This window comes from Lepidochelys kempii, chromosome 5 (genome assembly GCF_965140285.1).
Source record: "Lepidochelys kempii isolate rLepKem1 chromosome 5, rLepKem1.hap1, whole genome shotgun sequence".
NCBI classification, from domain to species: domain Eukaryota; kingdom Metazoa; phylum Chordata; order Testudines; family Cheloniidae; genus Lepidochelys; species Lepidochelys kempii.
This window is the reverse complement of record NC_136384.1, coordinates 2121563-2140468: the sequence shown is the minus strand read 5'-3', so window position 1 is coordinate 2140468 and position 18906 is coordinate 2121563. Positions and strand designations below refer to the sequence as shown.

General features: G+C 41.0%; 1 protein-coding gene across 8 annotated transcripts in view; it reads left to right on the top strand.

Annotated features, from left to right (window-relative positions):
• UNC13B (unc-13 homolog B) overlaps window positions 1-18906 on the top strand; it is a 390473-nt gene that overhangs the window by 145738 nt on the left and 225829 nt on the right. For 4 of the 8 annotated variants that reach the window (XM_073343298.2, XM_073343300.2, XM_073343299.2 and 1 more), the window contains 2 exons: window positions 4583-4805; window positions 10693-10818. In XM_073343298.2, coding sequence (XP_073199399.1) covers window positions 4583-4805; window positions 10693-10818 — 349 coding nt within the window. The remainder of the gene's footprint in view (window positions 1-4582; window positions 4806-10692; window positions 10819-18906) is intronic. The other 4 variants (XM_073343305.2, XM_073343304.2, XM_073343307.2 and 1 more) reach the window with 1 other exon arrangement.

Genomic DNA, 18906 nt, shown 5'->3' with positions numbered 1-18906 from the left:
TTAAGTGCCCAGTGATACAAAATAGTCTGGATAAACTAATGACCTGGAAAATTGTACTTAAACTCATTTTTGGCTTTCAAGTTTTTAACATAAGTGACCACATGCAATCAGTTTTAACTCTTCTTTGACAAAATATTTTTGCCCAGTGGGATGTTTTTGTAAAAGTGATGACTCATTCAGCAAGAAGTTATGGCCTCTGTACGCAGGAGGCGAGACTAGATTGTAACAGCCCCTGTTCCTTCATCACACTTCACTCTCAAATTTTCCCCAACAGTCACTTAAAGGTTTAAGAAAGCTGGAGTCATGTAAATGGCTCTTCTCTTTGGTGAGGGGGTGTGAGGTCATTGGAGTGGAATTCAAAGCACTCTCCCCCATCTCCATTGTCCTAGGACTTGGCATACTGCATTGCTCTTACCACTGCTTGTGATATCCTTAGGAGTGAGATCAAGCTTGGGAACTGGATCCCAACTCTCAAGGGACAGCACAAGAAATTGCCATTAAACCACCAGGCAATTCTAAACAAGTTGAAACTTATTCTGGGAGAAGCCCCTCCTTCGCAGCTGGCCCTGGGTTGAGGATTTTTATAGCCAGTTTCTCCCTCAAGTAATGGTGGTGCTGTCAACCCCCTAGAAAACAAGATTTTTAAAGAAAAACACTTGTCCAAATGTAAACCTGATTGACATGGCTGGGGCAGAAATGAGTTGAAACTGTTTTGAGACCAGTATAAAAATAACTAAATGCTCTCTGCCCTGTGGCAGTTGCATCAGAATTACTGTACTGATGAAAATAGGGAATTTGGAATTGGATATGCCAGCTCCCCAAAGTTCACATGTGTACTTGCTGTCTCTTGTCTTGCTTTTTCTTTTCAGGCTCTAGATCCTTACTCTGTCAATCCCTCTGTGTGATGTGACTTTGTCCAATAGCTTTTCATTGTATATGTTGACTGTATGCATGAATATTCAGTTATTTATCAGAGCAGAGCATGCCTTTTCCCTTTCCCTTGGGTTTATCCCCTTTACACAGTAGGACTGTAGACTGAGAGACTGTTTGCATCCCCTGAGAGCTTTTGGTGCATGTGAAGTTTCCTAAACCAATTCCTTGAAGTCTTTTTACCAGTGCGTGCCATTATATCTTTAGTTACTAACATACTGGTTTTCAAAGACTATCTTCTCTGCGATGGCTTAGCGGGAGTGGGAAAACTGACAGCAGCAGCATCCTCAGGCAGATGATGCTGTAAGTTATCCCATTCATTTGTGTGAAGATTATTTTGCTAAAACATAGTAAGCATTAATACCTGTTCCTTTTTATTGAATGGATAATGTATCTGCAAAACTGCTTCTGCAAGTTGTTGTCAGTCTCCTCTTTTTCTTAGGATGAATTAAATACCTTTTAGTAACAAGAATATTAATGCACTCATGTCACAGCCACTGCATCTTGCTAAACACTTCTGCTAAAGTAAAACATACTGCTGCCTGTGTAAGAGACAGACGTTGATATCCTTACTCACGCTGACTCGTCCATGGAACTACTCATGGAGCAAGGCACTGAAGTGGGGCTGCGTGTGCAGTAAGGTGCTGTTCAACATAAGTAAGTGAACTAGAATCTGGGCCTAAATTATTAGTATACTTGCCACCAGTCTTGCTTTCTAGTGGTGTTAACATCCCTAGACATACTGCCGATGCTCAGGGCATTTATCAAAGATACAGTATATGTTTGATGTAGCCTCATTGTTATCACTGGGTTATGGACTCCTATTCTTTAAAATTGCTATCAGTAAAACATGCTCTAACTTGGGACCCATGAGTCTACACATGTTGTGCATTAATGATGACATAGAGAAATCCTGGTGCCACGTGTTATAAATACTTATATTCTATCAACTTGGATGATTAATGTATAAATTTAATCTACAATTTTACAAATGCTAAATTCCTGCTTTTGGAGAGACAGGGTGGGTGAGGTAATATCTTGTATTGGGCCAACTTCTGTTGGGGAGGGAGACCAGCTTTCGAGCTAAAGAAGAACTCTCACCAACAGAAGTTGGTCCAATAAAAGATATTACCTCACTCGCCTTATGTCTCTAATACCTTGGGACCGACATGGCTACAACAACACTAAATTATTGCTGTGATTCTCTCTGCGGGGAGAACTTCCTTACTGAGACGTAATGTGCGTCACCATTGTTACAGAAGAGCAGAACATTTATTGGAACTCTTCAGAGTGGAGAATTTTACCCTTTGTACTGTAAGGTGGATTCTCTACAGTCAGTGTAGTGAGCTAATGTCCTTTGAAAGACTGACCATACAAATGCATAATCGCGAGGTGGTTTAGTGGCGTTAACTGGAAAGTGTTATGCTGCACTGAGGGATGTCACCATTTCTTCATTATTCAGTATGCCCTAAATTGAGGGGTTTGCAGAAAAACATTAAGTAGTTGCCAGAGGGAACCCCAAATATTTAGTATAGAGTGAGACATACACACATGCTTCCATAATTATAAGTATGAGGTATAGTAACAGTGCCATTGTTTTAGTGTGATGCAAGTCAGCTGTGGTGACACTAACCTTCGAAGTAGCACTGTGTTATCCTTCTGAGGCTGGGGTCCCATTGTGCTAGATACTGGGCAAACAGATAGATGACAGTCCCTGCCCCAAAGATTTAGGACTTAACTTCTCAGGGGTAGTCAGCACCATTGCACATCAGGTCATTAAATTTTACACAGCAGGGCCGTATTGGTTTTGTTTGTTTTTGAGGAGTAAGCAGTTTTAAAATCCTTTTCTAAGTTGATCAGGTTTCCAAGACTGAGTGTTGTAAGGGGGAAATTGTTGATTTTTTTTTTTTTTTTTTTTTGCTGCATGGTTACTGTTTCTGTATTTTATGGGGTTCCAGTTTTTCTTTTCCAACTAGAGTGCAAGATTGGCACCTCTTTGGTTTTTAATGAATCCAAATAATTCAACATAATAGCAATTCATTTCTGTTTAATGTATGGAAACTGACAAGAACTGCATAGCATTAGTCTATTAAGAAGCAGAAGACTATATGCTATGTTCATTGAAGACAATCAAATTGACTAGCTTTGATTTATGAATAGAAAGCCTGTTTGAAGGAGATTTCAACTAGATGTGCTGACGTTCTCCAGTGGAGGTGGTTTTTGTTTGCTTCCGTGTCAGGATATTACTATACCTTTGCACTATATTAAGGGAAACAGATTGTTTCAGTAATAGCAAACCTTAAATTATATGAAACAATAGAAACTGTTAAGTCAAAAGAAATGAAACCTTCAATGGAAAACATGTATCCATCTACTGTGGATAATTTCAATCTGGAATATCCAGAATTAAACTTCCATTTGTTTGTCAAAGAAATGGGGAAAGCAAACGAAGAAACCAACCTGTATTTTTATTTCCTTGCTCAGTCCCAATCAGTCTGTGCTGTGATGCTGGCTGATTGAGGCATGCATGAAGTACGGAATCAACTTCTCAGACAGAGCTTTGATTTGATTGTCCTTTCTATTCAGGCTTTGGTGCTAGTGGTGGTCATGAGGAATAATGGCTGATGGTTGTGATTTTTCTTTATTTCAAGCATGTTCGCAATGCACTTCACCTGCTTTATCACGGTTATCTATTTATTGACTGGAAACTTGCAAAGATAAAGTTGCCATACTGCACGGCCTAGTAGGAGCTTTATTTTTTAGGCCATGAACAGATGTCAGACTAGAAGTTTCATTTTTCTTCTCTTTTAGAAGGGTTATAAGTTGCGATCTCTTTCAAGGGAGAGGCGCAATATGTGGCGGGAGCTTTTTTGTTGCGATGGTATTTACACAACAGACATTTGTGTTGACTTCTTGAAGTTTCTAAATGGGACGATTAAATGTAGCTACAGGAATGTGTTAAATGTAGCAATTACAATAAGAAGAAATAACTTGTATACCGGCAGAGTTACTCTGCTAGTTGATTTTGGCTTTCCTCTTGACTGACAAGCATATGATAGCCTTTCGATAATCTCTGTCCCTGAGAGAAATGAAACATTTTTGATATTGGTAAAGTATGTTGAAAGGAGTGATACAGTGATTGTAAACATGTAAAGGGAAACAAGTTAGAAGCTTTTTTTAATTTCCTTTTCTGCTCCTCTGGTTTGATTGGGTTTTTAAAATCAGTCGCTAGATGAGCGAGAGTAAAATAAAATCCTCAGGGCAGACTCAACTTTGCACAGGGGAATGTACTTCTCTGACAACTGAATTGTTTTTATTAGGGTTTTTGCAACTGTAGTAAAGGAATCCAAAAAAGTTCCCTAAATTAAAAGCATCTTGTGCTCCTATTTGTCAGCAGTGGTTGAAGGGAAAACAAAAAAAGTAAATGTTGGCTTATAAGGACGTGGCAAATGAGAGAGAAGGAAAGGTAAACAGGGAACTCTTCAATATAAATTTGGAGAACATGAGCTCACACTCTGCATTGCCTTTTTAGGACCCCAGCATTACAGAAAAGGCCTCTTAAAAGACATTTTGCTGTGAAGTGTGAAATGGGTGCTGCTTGCCCATCTGAGTGGAATTGGTGAGTTGTGCTCTAACTACGTTTGTTTCTTAGCCTTGGAAGACCCTGATAGTGCAGTGGATGACAGAGACAGTGACTACCGCAGTGAGACCAGCAACAGCATTCCTCCTCCTTACCACACAATCTCACAGCCCAACGCTTCTGTGCACCAGTTTACTGTGCCCTCTCGCCTGCAGCAGCAGGGTGTGTCTCAGGACGCCTGCATGGACTCCATGCAGAGCTGTGATCTGGATTACCGGGAACGTATGGCCATCAGGTGGGTGCTGACTTTAAAACTGTAGCTCTTTCTCTGCCATTTGAAAGTTTACTGTAGATCCTGAAAGCATTATGCAAACTGATGAGGGACAGCCTAGAGGTTTTAAAAGTATTGTAATAAGACAGCACAAGGTATCCTCACCTGCCTTGTGAATAGATGTGCTCTTCTAGTCTAAATCTCCACCTTTGAATAACACAAGTACTGTGGCAGATCCTGCAGCCTAGTTTCATAAAAGAATTTTTAGAATGTGTTCAAACTTAGGAGCTTGATTGGTTCTATTTTTCCTTAAATAAATAAATAAATAAGGGTAGAATGATTGAAAATGTCATCTGGCAATTGTGTGCTACCTTTAGAAGCAAATGGAACTCAGTGTAGCAGTGCTGTCCTATGGTAAATTTCCTCTTCACTGGTGACAAATTAATTTTCTGTTTCACGTTAGCTGTTATCCCTCTATCAGCTGCTCACACAAAGATATTCAAGGAAGGAGCCTTTGTCTCTTCCCTTTTTCCTACCTGTTAGCACATAGCACTGTTGCATAACATGGGTTTTGCCTCAGTGTGTACCTGGTGCCGTAAGAAAGTACGGGTTTATTTCCAGAAATTGATATCTCTCCCCTCCCGCCCCCCCGGATCTTTTTCAATTTAAGGTGGTGTTTTGCACATAGCAGAACATTATACAGTCTATGTGGTTCTTCTTTTGATCACAAATCAGCATTTATCAACCATTACTTCACCCTGTCCAGCTCATTAGGTGAATAATAATAATAATCGTATTGCTTAAGAGCCCTAGTCGGGAACCAGGATGCCATACAAACACTTAGCAAGAATGCAGGCCCACAAAGCTTACAATCTAAATATATGAAAAAGAACAGGTGGATGCAATGGATAGGCAGTGGGAGCACAAGGAAACAAGGAGACAATGTTAGTGAGCTTGATAGGCATAGGTTTTGGAGAAATAGGACATGATGCTTTGATATACACTTCATGTGTTGAAATAATCTGGAAGGGAAGGGTAGTCGCTTGAACATATATCTACCAAAAAAGTGAGAGGTGCAGAGTTTTTCACTTTCTATATCAAACTGGTCTTATTCCCAAACCCTTGGCATACCTCCCTAACTGAGGGTACACTTGCATTCTGAAGTCTAGACATCAGTTGTTCTCATGGGTTGTGCTTATGTTTAATGGCATATCCTTAACTGTGGTGGTTTTATTATAGTGATCATACAGTTAACTCAGTCAGTTAGTATCTAATTAGAAATACCATATTTTACCAGTAAAATTCAGCTTTTACTTTGTCACTGCTAATGGGACTTGGTGGTACGTGTATTTTTGTACTTTTATCTATAACAGTGTGATGTATTATTCTCAATGCATTCTAGACCATTAAAGACATAATCAGATTCTTTCTCATGCATCCTGTGCAGTAGATAACTTATTACACATGGGACTTCCTATTCAATTATTTCAAACTCTTATTGTCATCTGTCCTTGCGCAGACGTGTCAGTGTGGCTTTGCTACATAGGCTTATTTTTTGCCCACTTTATCAAAATAGCATTTTTTTTTTTAAAATTCAACGTTAGGTGGCTGCTAGTGGGTTTTCTGTGGGGGAAGGGGATTGTGTGTGTAGTGGTGGTGGGGATTGCTTGTGCTTGCTGTTTACATTGCGCCCAGCTCCAGCATCTGTTTGTAAATTCGCCTTTTGTTCACAAACCAGTACAATTAATTCAGGGGAGTCTGATGGCCTGTGTTATGCAGGAGGTCAGACCAGATGATCACAGTGGTCCCTTCTGGTCTTATAACCTGTAAATCTATTAATCTCTTGGTTTCCAAATTTGAGTCCCAATAAAGAACTCCTTCTGCATCATTACTGGTGATTTGTCCTCCAGCTGTATGTGATTATGCTTGTAATTCTTTTGCAGTGTGAGCTTAGTGATTCACATCTGCAAAATGCTTGCTTTTATTGCATCTTGAACTCTTTACCTAGGGAGATGGTAGATTCTCCATCATTTGCAGTCTTTGGGTCGAGACTGGATATCTTTTTGACGGATATGCTCTAGCTCAAACAGAAGTTATGGGTTTGAGGCAGAAATTATTGAGTGAGGTTCTTTAGCCTCTGCTATGCAGGAGGTCAGACTACATTATCCCTTTTGGCCTTAAAATCTACGAATCTGTCACCACATCCTTGTGTTGGACAGATTTGTATTTCATTATGATTGCACGTTGCAAACAAATCTCTCTGCCACTTTGCTTGCATACTGTCTTTTTGCTTTGGTATGTATTCTTAATTAGACACACTTCTGTTCTTTCGCTGCTTGCTGAGAGCTTGACTACATTAGGGGGTTTTGCACTGGTATAGCTAGACCAGTGCTGTCCCTCAGCATAGATGCACTGTACTGCTGAAAGCAAGGCTTGTGCTGGTGCTGCTTTACCCCTGTGGGTGGTGATGATGCCTAGCTCTTTTCATCAGCATATCCCAAGGGAGGTCAGTATCCTTATCCCCATTTTACAGATGGGGAAACATGCTCGCTGGGGGATTGCCCTAATCAGGCTGCATCTGTGCAGCTTCATGGCTATGAAAATCCCGAATGCAGACATGCTCGAATGCTTTGATTTGTGAAGAACAATTTCCAAGGCCTCTGTAAAGGCCTGCTGTTTTTTGGAAAATCAGTTGTCCAGAGCTTGAACTGGTTAAAGAATTCTGTGATGAAAGTATGACTGGTTGGTGGTTTCAGTGGTTGCAGACATGTATTCCACTCAGGTATGGTAGCACCAAATGTACCAACATCAGAGGTTTTCCCTTTAGCAGTACTTGTGAGGGCAGTACACATGCCCTGTGTCTCCTTGTGGCTTGTCCTGAGATTACGTAATGTGGTGGCATCCTGTCCCCCTTCAATTACTACTTACTGCCAGTGGCCTTAGTCGCAGCTGTCCATGTGTGAGGCTTTTCCTGGTGGCTTTTTCCCTCTCTGTTTGTCACCAAGTTTTTTTCACTTTGTCAATAGCTTTGATAGTTGTTAGTGGTACCTGTAGTCTAGTTAGCTGCCTTCTGCCTCTGGAGTGGCAACAGACAGACCCTGGGACCCTGATTTTCCCTCAGAAAGAGAAAAGGGGTCACTCTGCATCTTGAAAACTGTCTCAAAAGAGGCTCCACAAGATGAATCAGGGATTCACTGGACATTGAATTCAGTACCTAAGGACACAGTTGTGACGCTACCATTTTCGGTACCTTTGAGCCCACAGAAGTGGACTCGCTCTGTTTGTCTGTGCCACCCTCATTGCTACCTCAGGACTCAGTGGGTCTGTTGATACCACTTGCAATTCCAGGCCCTTCAACTTCTTCAACACTGGGGCTAAGGTTGATGCCATCGACTTATTCAGTGCCAGTGATGAAACACATGCTGCCTTCAGCACAGGTGACTGTGGGCTTGGTATTGGTGCACTCCTGCTCTGTGGCACTGTCTGCATCCTCGCCTTGGTGCCAGGGGCCTTAGACTCCCCTCTGAGCCTGCACAGACTCAGTCATACTCCTCAGCACCGACAGGAAGCCATTTTCTGGACTTAATGGCAACCTGTCCTGTACCAACAACACTCCCATCCTCAGGACTGACTTCGCACCTTTCTTGTTGGTTTATGGGTAAGTCAGGATATCCTGTGACCCCAGCTCGGTGGCTTACGCCCATGCTCACAGACTATCCAGAGGGCTCTTTAGGTCCCAGTGTGGCGTCTTCTCCACATCTCGTCTCCTCCACAGTAGAAGAAATCTTGCAGGTCCTCTAAGCTCCCTGCAGGGGAAAGACATTGGTGCCAAGAGGTTTCCCATTCTTATAGCAATTACAAGCTATATTGGCCTCCTATGCTCTATTCCTTCTTGCAGTGTTCCTCCTGTGACTTGTGAAGAACTTTCTACTCTCACAGAGCTAGGACTCAACCCCAGTTGCAAGCAGACCTGCCTACCCTCAGGGGCATCAGCCTCTAGAGTAGCCCCCGCAGGGCTGTAGGAGTGTGTCCATCTTCTCGAGCCACAGCTCCCGGAGGACCCTTTGCCAGAGCAGCAACCACTCTCTCATGAGGTCACCTCAGCTGTACCAATTCCCTTCCCAACACGTCAGGCAGCTCTAGGAGTCCTAGATTCCTCATCTCCCCTCTTAGCAGGTTTTAAATCTTACCAGGATCTTCTCCAAAGGATTACTTCAGCTCTGGTTATATGGGGAGAGCCACGCTGGCAGCTGTGGGGAGTTGCGGCGAACCTTCCACCTGCCCTGGCGGGGGGACCCAAGCAACCCCAGGCCAGGTGGGGGGACCCAGGTTCCCCACAACTGCCAGTGCGGCTCTCCCCAACCTGGTTCTGGCCAGGGGGGCAGATCGGAGCTGCAGCCTGGCCGCGATAAGAGCTGGGCGGGCAGCTGTGTGGAGCTACTGCGGACCCTCCACCTGCCCTGGGCATGGGGCCTGAACAGCCCCCTGCCCAGTGTCCCTGCCCCCTAGGCCTCCTACCCAGGGCAGGTAGAGGATCTGTGCTGTGGTTCCTCACAGCTGCCTGCCTGGCTCTTACCATCAGCTGTGCACCAATACAAAATTTGTATCCACATCCATGCTGCTATTCGCAGAAATGGTCCAAGGGGATCCGCTTCCGCAGATACGGATATGAAGCAGATACCCGCGGATTTGCAGGGCTCCACGCATGAGAGATCAGGCAGTATCAGCACAAACAGTATCTCTGTGGATTGCTTCCTGCATCCATTCAGCATATGTCATAGCTAGTATTCCTCCTCCACAGATGTGCTTGGCTTAGTCAACAAGGGCCCAAGCTGCACCTGTGGCTTTCCTCGGGAATGTTCCCATACTGGACATTTTATAGGGCTGCTACTTGGTCCTCTGTGCATACATTTACTTGGTGCTGGGCTGTCACAGCCGCTTCTGATGGAAACGGTAATTGCTGTTCAAGTAAACGCCAATCCCATCTCCGAACTGTACTGCTTGGGAGTCACTTGAGTGGGATGCATATCTACAACCACTTGAAGAAGAAAAAACAGTGACTTACCTGTTCTGTAACTGAGGTTGGTATGGACACATCTTCCACAACCCACCCTCCATCCCCTCTTCTTCAGTCTTAAACCAGCTTCTCCAGTGTGAAGGAACTGAGGGATGTCAGGGCGGGGCTGCTTTTATATAGCCTCAGGAGGGGTCATGAGGAGACATAGGGCATGTTCACAGCCATGACGGGTACTGCTAGGGGAAAAATCTCTGACACTGGTGCGTTTGGCACAAACCCAGCAGGGCACAATACACTTCTGTACCCACATCTTGAAGAACAACAGTTACAGAACAGGTAAGTCACTTTTTTCAATTGTTAAATTTCGTAAGTATATCGGACTGTGTGTAGGAAAACATTAAAGACAAGGGAAATCTGTTAAAAGGACTTTAGCAGCCTGTTTCGGTCCAAAACTATTTTCATTAAAAGTGAGCTGACTCTCAATCAGTCTCCTATTCAATCCATCTAACCACTCTTTTGGTGGCATGCAGGTCACCATATTATCTAAGTGCCCATGAGGATTTATGTCTAGATATCTATTTTAAAAACGTCTCTAGAAATGCTGCATGGGAGAGCTTTCCTTTTCATGATGGTAATTTGGATCCCCAGTAAGGGTGATCCTGGTCCTTTAAGATAAGAACATGGATTTTTATTTCCCTCTGCCCTGGCCTGCCTAATATCTTTGTTTTTGCTCTTTCTTAGACTAGCCCATGTTTTAGTCCCAATAATGATGTGACTCTAGAGTACCAGACTTCCTATCTGTGGGTTTTTTAGTTGAAATTTTATTTGCAATATTAAGTTTGGAATCAATATGTAACTACCTGTCTTCCTGCTCTTACTTTATTTACTTTCAAGGCGATATGATAGCATAGATTCCACTGTGAGTGGCCGATCTGACCTAGAATCTGCATCTGAGTCTAGTCAAATGACAAGCCGCCAGTACTCGCTAGAAAGCAGGCAGTCTCTAGATTTGTCCGATAGGTGGGTTAACTTCTTTACAGCTAGATGTTTGTCTAATCTCCTTGATGTTGCTGTTGTGATGTCATCTCGTGATATACTTCAGCCGACTTTCATTGTTTGCATGCCTTCACTGTATTTCCGAACTGTAGCTTAATGATGGACTGATGTCATTGCTTGTTTCCATTCCAGGTGTTGTATTTAAGTTTGTTTGTTTCTTTTTAGTGAAATGTAACATTTTTATAAAGTAGGGGAAAAACTCTTAATTGAATACATTTCTCACATCAGAACAGGTCTATTCCTTTGATGCCTAACTGTTCTGATTATTACTGTAGAGTCTACAGACTTTCTTCACACATTCACATGGCTCCCTTTGCATTCAATTGTGACTTGTGTGCACTGGATCCAAGTGCTGGGTCTGCCCCTAGGAGGCATCCTAATTTGCTGGTAACTTTGTAAAACGACTTATCCTCATTACTGGCTTTAAATGTCTATTATAAAAAATTACAGTAGCTATTTTCACAAAACAGGATTCATTTTAAAGTAATGAGCACCTTTCAGATTAACAGAAACTTGCCTAATATTAGCAAAATATACAGTCCTTGAAATTCAAGTGAAAATGCAATTAACTGTTTGAGCATTCCTTAAATTATAACACCATAATCTCAAGACACCAAAATATATCTGAAGTTGCATTATTATAATCTTTCACCGATAACTCTTCTACTTCAAACAGCCATTCCTTAATTTTTGTAGAAGATCTGTGTCATAATTGTTATGGAAGTTTTTGACCCTGCAGACTATTATGGTAATGTTTGATCCCTTGATTTAAGAAATGTTATATAGTCTCTCAGTAGATGATGATCTTTCAGTGTCTACACCATTGTATGTGTTCCATGTTTTATATTTCTTTTGTTAATACATTTAATTCGCTGTTCTTCTGGTCTTCTCATTTAAACTGTCCTTTGAAAAAAATTTTAACTTTCTTTCCTCCCCTTCACTCCTTCCCCCCTTTTTTTGCCTTCTCTCCCTTTTTATTTTCATCTTTCGTCTATTAGACAAGGATCTCTAGTTAAAAGTGAAAAGGTCAGGATCATTCCATTTGATTCTGAAGTTGAAGAAGAAGAGTGGGAGAGTAACTATGAGGAGATAGGAAAACTGCTGATAGAGGAATTCCTAGAAAAAAGTAATAGAAATAGAAATTGTCAGGAAACAAATGTAAAGAAAACCCAAATGTACTCAAAAAAGGAGACTTTCAACCACCATGAAAGATCAAGATATTGCCAGAATGTGTGTGTGGAGTCAGGAACCTTAGATATTCCTAGATATCCTCAGGAATATGATACAATAGATAGGAGAAGGAAAAAGAAACTAAGATACAAAAATTTTGATGAGAGTGAACAAATAAGCCTACATTATAATGGAAGTCTACATTTTCCTGTGGAGAAAACAGTCTCTTTCAGTGGTATAGCAACTAGGTCTGAACCTAGCAGTGTTTTCCCAGTATATGAAGGAACTGAAAAATTTAATGGCTGCAGCATCGAAAATAAAGAACAGCTACCTGATTATCCAATTTTGCGTCCGTACAAAAATGGCCTAATGGTTAAAAGTGGCAAGTGGACCATCAAGCAGCGGGCAAACCATGACTGTGATGGCTCAGTTCACTTTCGCAGTGAAGAAGTAACAAATTCTGAACAACCAGTCAATACTTTTGTGCCATTAGATAACCTTGAAGAATTTGACAGCAGTGCTTCTGAGGAGCTTCAGTATTCACCTGTTTCAGATGATGAAATGGAAGAATTAGCTGTACTTTCACAAACATGGTACAAATCAAATGTTTGTCATCTTGACCACTTCACAGATAATCATGCTGCAGACTCAGTATCTCAGTTGCAAAAGGCTAACTGTGACAAAAAACATAGGACTAGAGGAGGCAAGTATGGCTATCCAGTGCAAAACTTGATGCTTTCTCCAGTTGAAGAGCCAAGTGAGGAATATGTTGATGCGCTGGATGAACTACAGTGTCTGGTAGAAACTGTATCTGAATACTTGGCTGAAAAGGAGGAAGAGATTAGCAAATTTGGTACTCTCCCAAAAGCGACAAATTCTGAGTGTGCGTCACTCATGCGGGATAATGCTGATAATTCAACGGAGAAATATGTACACCCTGACCAGGCAAAACCTGCTATAATGGAGCATAAAGAGAACAGCAAAGGCAAATCTGAATCTCTCCCAGACTTATCAGGTGTAAAGAACACAGTAAATTCCTTATTTGGTTCTTTCACTGAGAAGATAGGCTCAAGTACAAAGCACTTCACAACCTCTGTTGAAAAGCTTGTGTCTTCAGCACCAGAGAAACCAGAAACTCTAAGCCAATCAGAGGGTGGAATCTCAAAGAGATACTCTAGTAAACCTAAATCTGAGCATTTAGCCCCAGAAGTGAAAGTGGAAAGTAAGGCTGATATAAAAGTTTCCATACATTCATTATTACCATCCCAGACAAGCAGTGACAAAGGGGTGCCTGATGCAAACTTCAGTAACACAGAAGCCACTAAGAGAGAGGATATAACTTCTACAGCTCCTTGTCTTCAGGAGTCATCAGAAAACACCACCACGAGCCAGCAGCCTTCACCCCAGAATCAAAATTCAGTTATGAATTCAGTTTTAGGTATGTTTAATCCTTTAAAAATTTTCTCTGAAAAAGAAGTACCAAAAAAAGTAATCATAAAAGATGAGCAAACCAAGGAAGAAAGACCTCTTATAAGTGCTTCTGAGACAAACAAAAGTGAGAAATCCTCTGAAGAGAACACAATCACCAGTATTGTTTCTGAAACTAATCAAAATGAAACTAAAAGTGAGGCAGAAGTTAACACAAGCAGCAATTCTGTATCCTCAATCTTTGGTAAACTTACAAACTCACTCAGTTCCTTTAGCTTGAAAGCCAATTTTGAGGGTCTAGTAGTACCCAAGCAGGAGGGTGGGCCACAGAAGTCTTCAGATTTTCATCATGTGGCATATCAGCCTGACATAATTGTAGAAGAGTGTATAAACATTTCAGGAAATCAGTGTCCAGGTAATGAATTGGAAAACAAGCAAAGTGGAAGTAAAGTGGAGGTTCATTCACAACCTCCAGAGCAAGGTATAACATCTGATAAGTTTTTCAGTCCGCTCAAAAAATCCTTCAGCCAGTTATTGCTTCCTTCTGCTGAATCTGTGCAAAAAGAAGCCTCATCTGGATTCTCAAAAGGCCACAGATCTGAAGATGATATAAGACAAAACAGTTCCACAAATGAACATTCCTTCCCATTTACTGGTAAACTACAGATTCCTTTTTTTAGTGGTTTTGGTTTTTCAGACAAGCTGCAGAATACAAAAGAGAAAGGAAGCATCTTTCCTTCTTTGTTTAAATTTGCTTCTGCAGAAAACCTGGTAGCCTCAAAAAATCAAAGCAGTCAGAGTTTTAGTGACATAACTTCAGCGGTTAAAGATGAACACAAAAGTAGTTATTCAGGAAATGCCAAATTTTGCTCATTAAAGTCTACTTCAGTTCCAAATATACCAAATCATAAAGAGGAACCTATAAGAATAAAAAACACTCATAAGGAAAACAGTACATGTGCACAAGAAAATAGAAATCAAAAAAGTCCCTCGACCACCTTTAAAGTTACACATACAAAGTGTGGATCTGTGAATGGTCAGGAAAAAAGTAGAAATATAAAACAGGATATGACGACAGCAGGACTAAACACAACAGACTTAAAATCCATGTCTTCTGGTGGAGAGAGAGACCTTAAAAGCAAGGATGATACAAAGAAGAAAAACACACAACAAGGTTTGCTTTCGGGACGTTTTTGGTTTTCTTCTTCTGAAAATATTCCCAATAGGCAAGAGTTGTATGTTAAAAATGAAAGGGACAACCAGAAAAACAGTTCACCTGGATTATTTTCTGGAAAATTTAAATTTTCTTCAAGTGAAGATGTGTCTGACTGTAAGCAAGATGAGATGAAATCAAATTCACTTGCCCTCATGAAGTTTTTTGATAGAAGTGAGGAGTCCAACTTAAAAAAAAAATCCAGTGGTTCAGACATAACGTCTGATGCTGAAGGAATCCCTAAGGAAAAACAAGAAACTTCCAGCTTTTTGAAAAGTTTCGTATTCAGACCAAAAGAGAAACTGCATGACACAAAAGTGATTGAATCTTCCAAAACTAGTGATCATTTACCCAACGTAATAGTAAACAAAACAGAGGAACACCATATTCCCTACTATGGGCACTCTACATCTCAGAATGAGCTGTGCTCTCAACAGAGGGTACAAGACTTATCTGGGAAATCTGTAATTGGCAGGCAAATCCCTAACCAAGATACAGAATTTAAAATGTATCATACTCTCTTAAATGAAGGATCCAATGAATTTCTTAACTTTTCTTTGTTGGATGGTAAAGCCCATAACATAACGGAGCAGTATCCAACTTTTGAAGAAACAAGAAGTCATTCTAGCTTTGAATGGGAGTATGACACGGGAGAGTTTTCTGCAGACGCTCAGGAAGTAGCACAGCCAGTTTATTATGTCTTAAACCAGAACTTTGATGTACCTACTGAGTTTTTGGACTGGCCTGTGCCAAATGACACAGTAATGAATCTATGTAAAAAGGATGGAAATGCAAATGTTATCGACTGGAGAATAAATGGAAATTGTGACAGACAGAGTATAGATTTAAGTGGAATGTCATATGAATCCTTTGATCAGTTAGTGTTTCAAGAAGTCTGTTTAGAAGAAAATGACATGCGGGCAACTAGTTCTCTCAATGGAAATGGCAGTAATCTTACACCTTTTGAAACGGACTGCAACTGCTCATTAGAAGAGTTGCCTATGGACTTAAGCTACTCATCTGGTTGTGATGGAACTATGTGGACTTTAATTGACCAAGAGTCTATAAGTATGGATGAAAGTTTTGTGTATTCAACGTACAGTCAGGAGTACGAGCACTGGCTGACGTTGCTTGAGCATGGTGTATGGTGGCCATCAGAAGATGGTGAATGTGGATACTACATGTATAGTGATGGTCAGTATGTCTATTCACTGCTCACTGATCCGACAGGACAGTATGTCTATGTATGTGCACCTGAAATGTACTCGCATCAAGAATATTGGAGCTATAACTTTCAGATGGATTCAATTCCAAGGGCAGTGTTGGAAGATAACATTGCTGTTTGTGGTTTCAAAGTCCCTCTTGGCAGTGAAGATGAACTATTGTGGTTTGCTGAAGAGGAGCAGCTAGATAATTACCTTATAAATAAGCCTCTTGATTTGTCTGTAGCTTTGCAAAGAAGTGATCAGCTAATGAACATGAATTTGGAGACCTTTTCACAAATGTTTGAAGAGTCTATTTATTACCAAAGAGAGCAGCCATTAGATTTTTCAGGTTATAAACTTCAAAAACTCAAAGTAGATTTTAGGCCTGAAAAGGAAAGTGGGTATTATTCAGAAGAACCTCTACTAACCCTTGATCTTAGAACACATTCCAAAGTGACTTCTAGTTGGATGTTAAATAAAGAGTTTGACATCAAGCAATCAGACAAAACCATCCCTATAACCACTTCTGAGAGTGGATCATTAGGATTTTTTGGCTTCCATCTGTTTCAGTCCTCTCATAAAACAGATGAACTTTCTGCATCTGCTGAAAGTTGGACAGAATTCAAAAAGACTGCAGAAGATAAAAAAACACCAGTGAACAAAGTCGCATCTTTATTTTCTGCTTTGGGTGGCTTAATTGGAAAGGCTTCAGGTTCTGACGTTGAGTTTTTGGAGGAGTCTACCATGAAGACAACAGGTACACAGTCAAAATTATCTGGACATAAACATGATGTTTTGTCATTAACATCAAAATTAGGGGATGATACACAAACTGGGCAAAAGACTCCCACTGAGCCTGAATTAGGGAGAAATGGTGCAACAGAATTTCATAAACTAGAATCTATTAGAAATGAAAAGCATGAATTTACTCAGATGAAAAACATCCATATGAAAAATCAAGGATTAACAAAATCATCTTCTCAACTAAGCCAAACTACTCCTGATAGCAAGGCAAATAGAGCAGATAAGACCATTAAGACAAGTCCAGTTTCAAGTCATCTTGGACCCCAAGTAAGTGGTGAGGAGCACAAGAAACCTCAGCCAAATCAGAACCAGTCGTCCACAGAGCCAGAGGAAACTTTATTTAAAAGTGCTTTGAAACTCTTTAGTTTAGGAGAAGATTCTTCTGCAAGTTCAACAGCTGAAAAAAATCAGGGTTCTGGATTTTTTGATTTCTTTAAAACACAGGTGAACAAAGGGCCGCAGCCATCAAATCTGGCAGAAAATGATAAAACTGTTCAGGAGAGAAAGGAGACTTCAGGTATATCATCATTGTTTGGTTCCCTGGGGGATATCTTCAAAGGAGATGCAGTCTCTTCTCAACAATTGGCAAATGCCACTGTTCTACCAAAAACCGATAGAGTTCCAGTTGAGTTCAGAGAGAAATTTGAAAAGGCAGGCAGCCAGCATAGTAGCATGCAGTCCCTTTCTTCTGCCATTGTTGGAGAGATTAGAACAGAGACTCTGAACAAGCAGACCTCGCCTAGTCATAGTATACAAATGGAGCAACCAAGCAGAAAGGTAGAAGAGGAGAACAACTATTGCAAAAACTCTGGAAATGCATTGAACAAGCCAGTACACACAGGTCCCAGAATCGGTCAATTGAGAGAGCCCCCAATGCAACACAGTAGTGCATCAGTGGTTATGCCAAAGCAACAAGGAGATAATCTTACGAGTGTCATACCTGATAAAATGAAACCAAGTAAGCCAGATCAGACATCTAGAGAGTCAGGGTTTAGTTTGCCTTTCAGTTTTTCAAATGCCACTGCTTCAAAATCACAGCCAGCACAACCACTCGGCAGGAGCATATTCTCATTCTTGAGTGGACCAGAGACCCCTACATCTTCAGCATCTGCTGCTAATGTTCCTAATGCTGAGCAGCTAGAAACAGAAGGGCTATTTAAGTTTCCCTCCTTCTTTTCGACTGGTCCGACAGTCAAGAAAAACGTGCCTCAAAGTAGTTCCAGCTTTAGTTTCTTCAATCTGACATCTTTTTTGGATGAAAAACCACAAACTCCTCCAGAGAAGGAAAACATTGTAAAACATGCTCAGCAAGCAACCTCTAAGCCATTTATGAAGCAAAGCGTTTCTGTTGACTCTAGTATCAGAGTTACCAGACAATCGGGGTTAGACAGTAAAAAAGAGGCTCCTGGTATTGTGGAGCCAGTGGTTGGCAAACAAGAGACATTGAACAACTTCCCCAGCAATGCAAATGAATTAAATGCTCCCATAGAAGAGTGGTCAGTAGAAAGCGTTGCTGAAGTAAGCAAAGAGAGCGGTGTAGAAAAGCCTTCACAGGTTGACAGGAATGCCACAACAGAGCCAGTTTCTTCCGATCCTTGCCTTGAAGTTTCTAAGTTACAAGAGGACAGTGAGTCCTTTTCTCCAGGGTTTCAGGAGCCAAAAGAACATCTCCCAGACAGCACAGGAAAGGAAGAGTATATTACACCTTCCTCAGCTAAGGAAGAGTATTCATGTTCAAAAGGACAAACTTCTGGAAACGGGGGTGGCAGTTCAGTTTCAGATGAAAAAAACAATTTCACAAATTTAAATGACTTAAATGTTACCAACAGTGTATCAAAGGAGGTCATCTCAGAAGAAAAATTGAATGTACCCAAGCATAAATTACCTGGGCACAAATTACCCGAGCCTTCCTCTGGACTTAGATTAAAACAGGCACAAGAGTCAAAGTCTTTCTCAAAAATGCCAGAAACATCTCATTTGCAAAACACACCCAAGGAACCAGAGAATGACAAATCAGTACTGGATTCTTCAGTGGAAATATTTTCAAGCTTCATGACAAAAGTGAAATCTCCTAGAACTTTATCTGGCTTGTTCTCCCACTCTCAAACTCCAGCCGCTCCTAGTGCTCAAAAGAAAAGCCCCTCCTTTTTTGGTCTCTCTTCTCTCCCAAGTGGGCCATCTCCAACTTTCACAAATGATGTTTTTGGCATTTTTAAAGGTGCAAAAGAAACA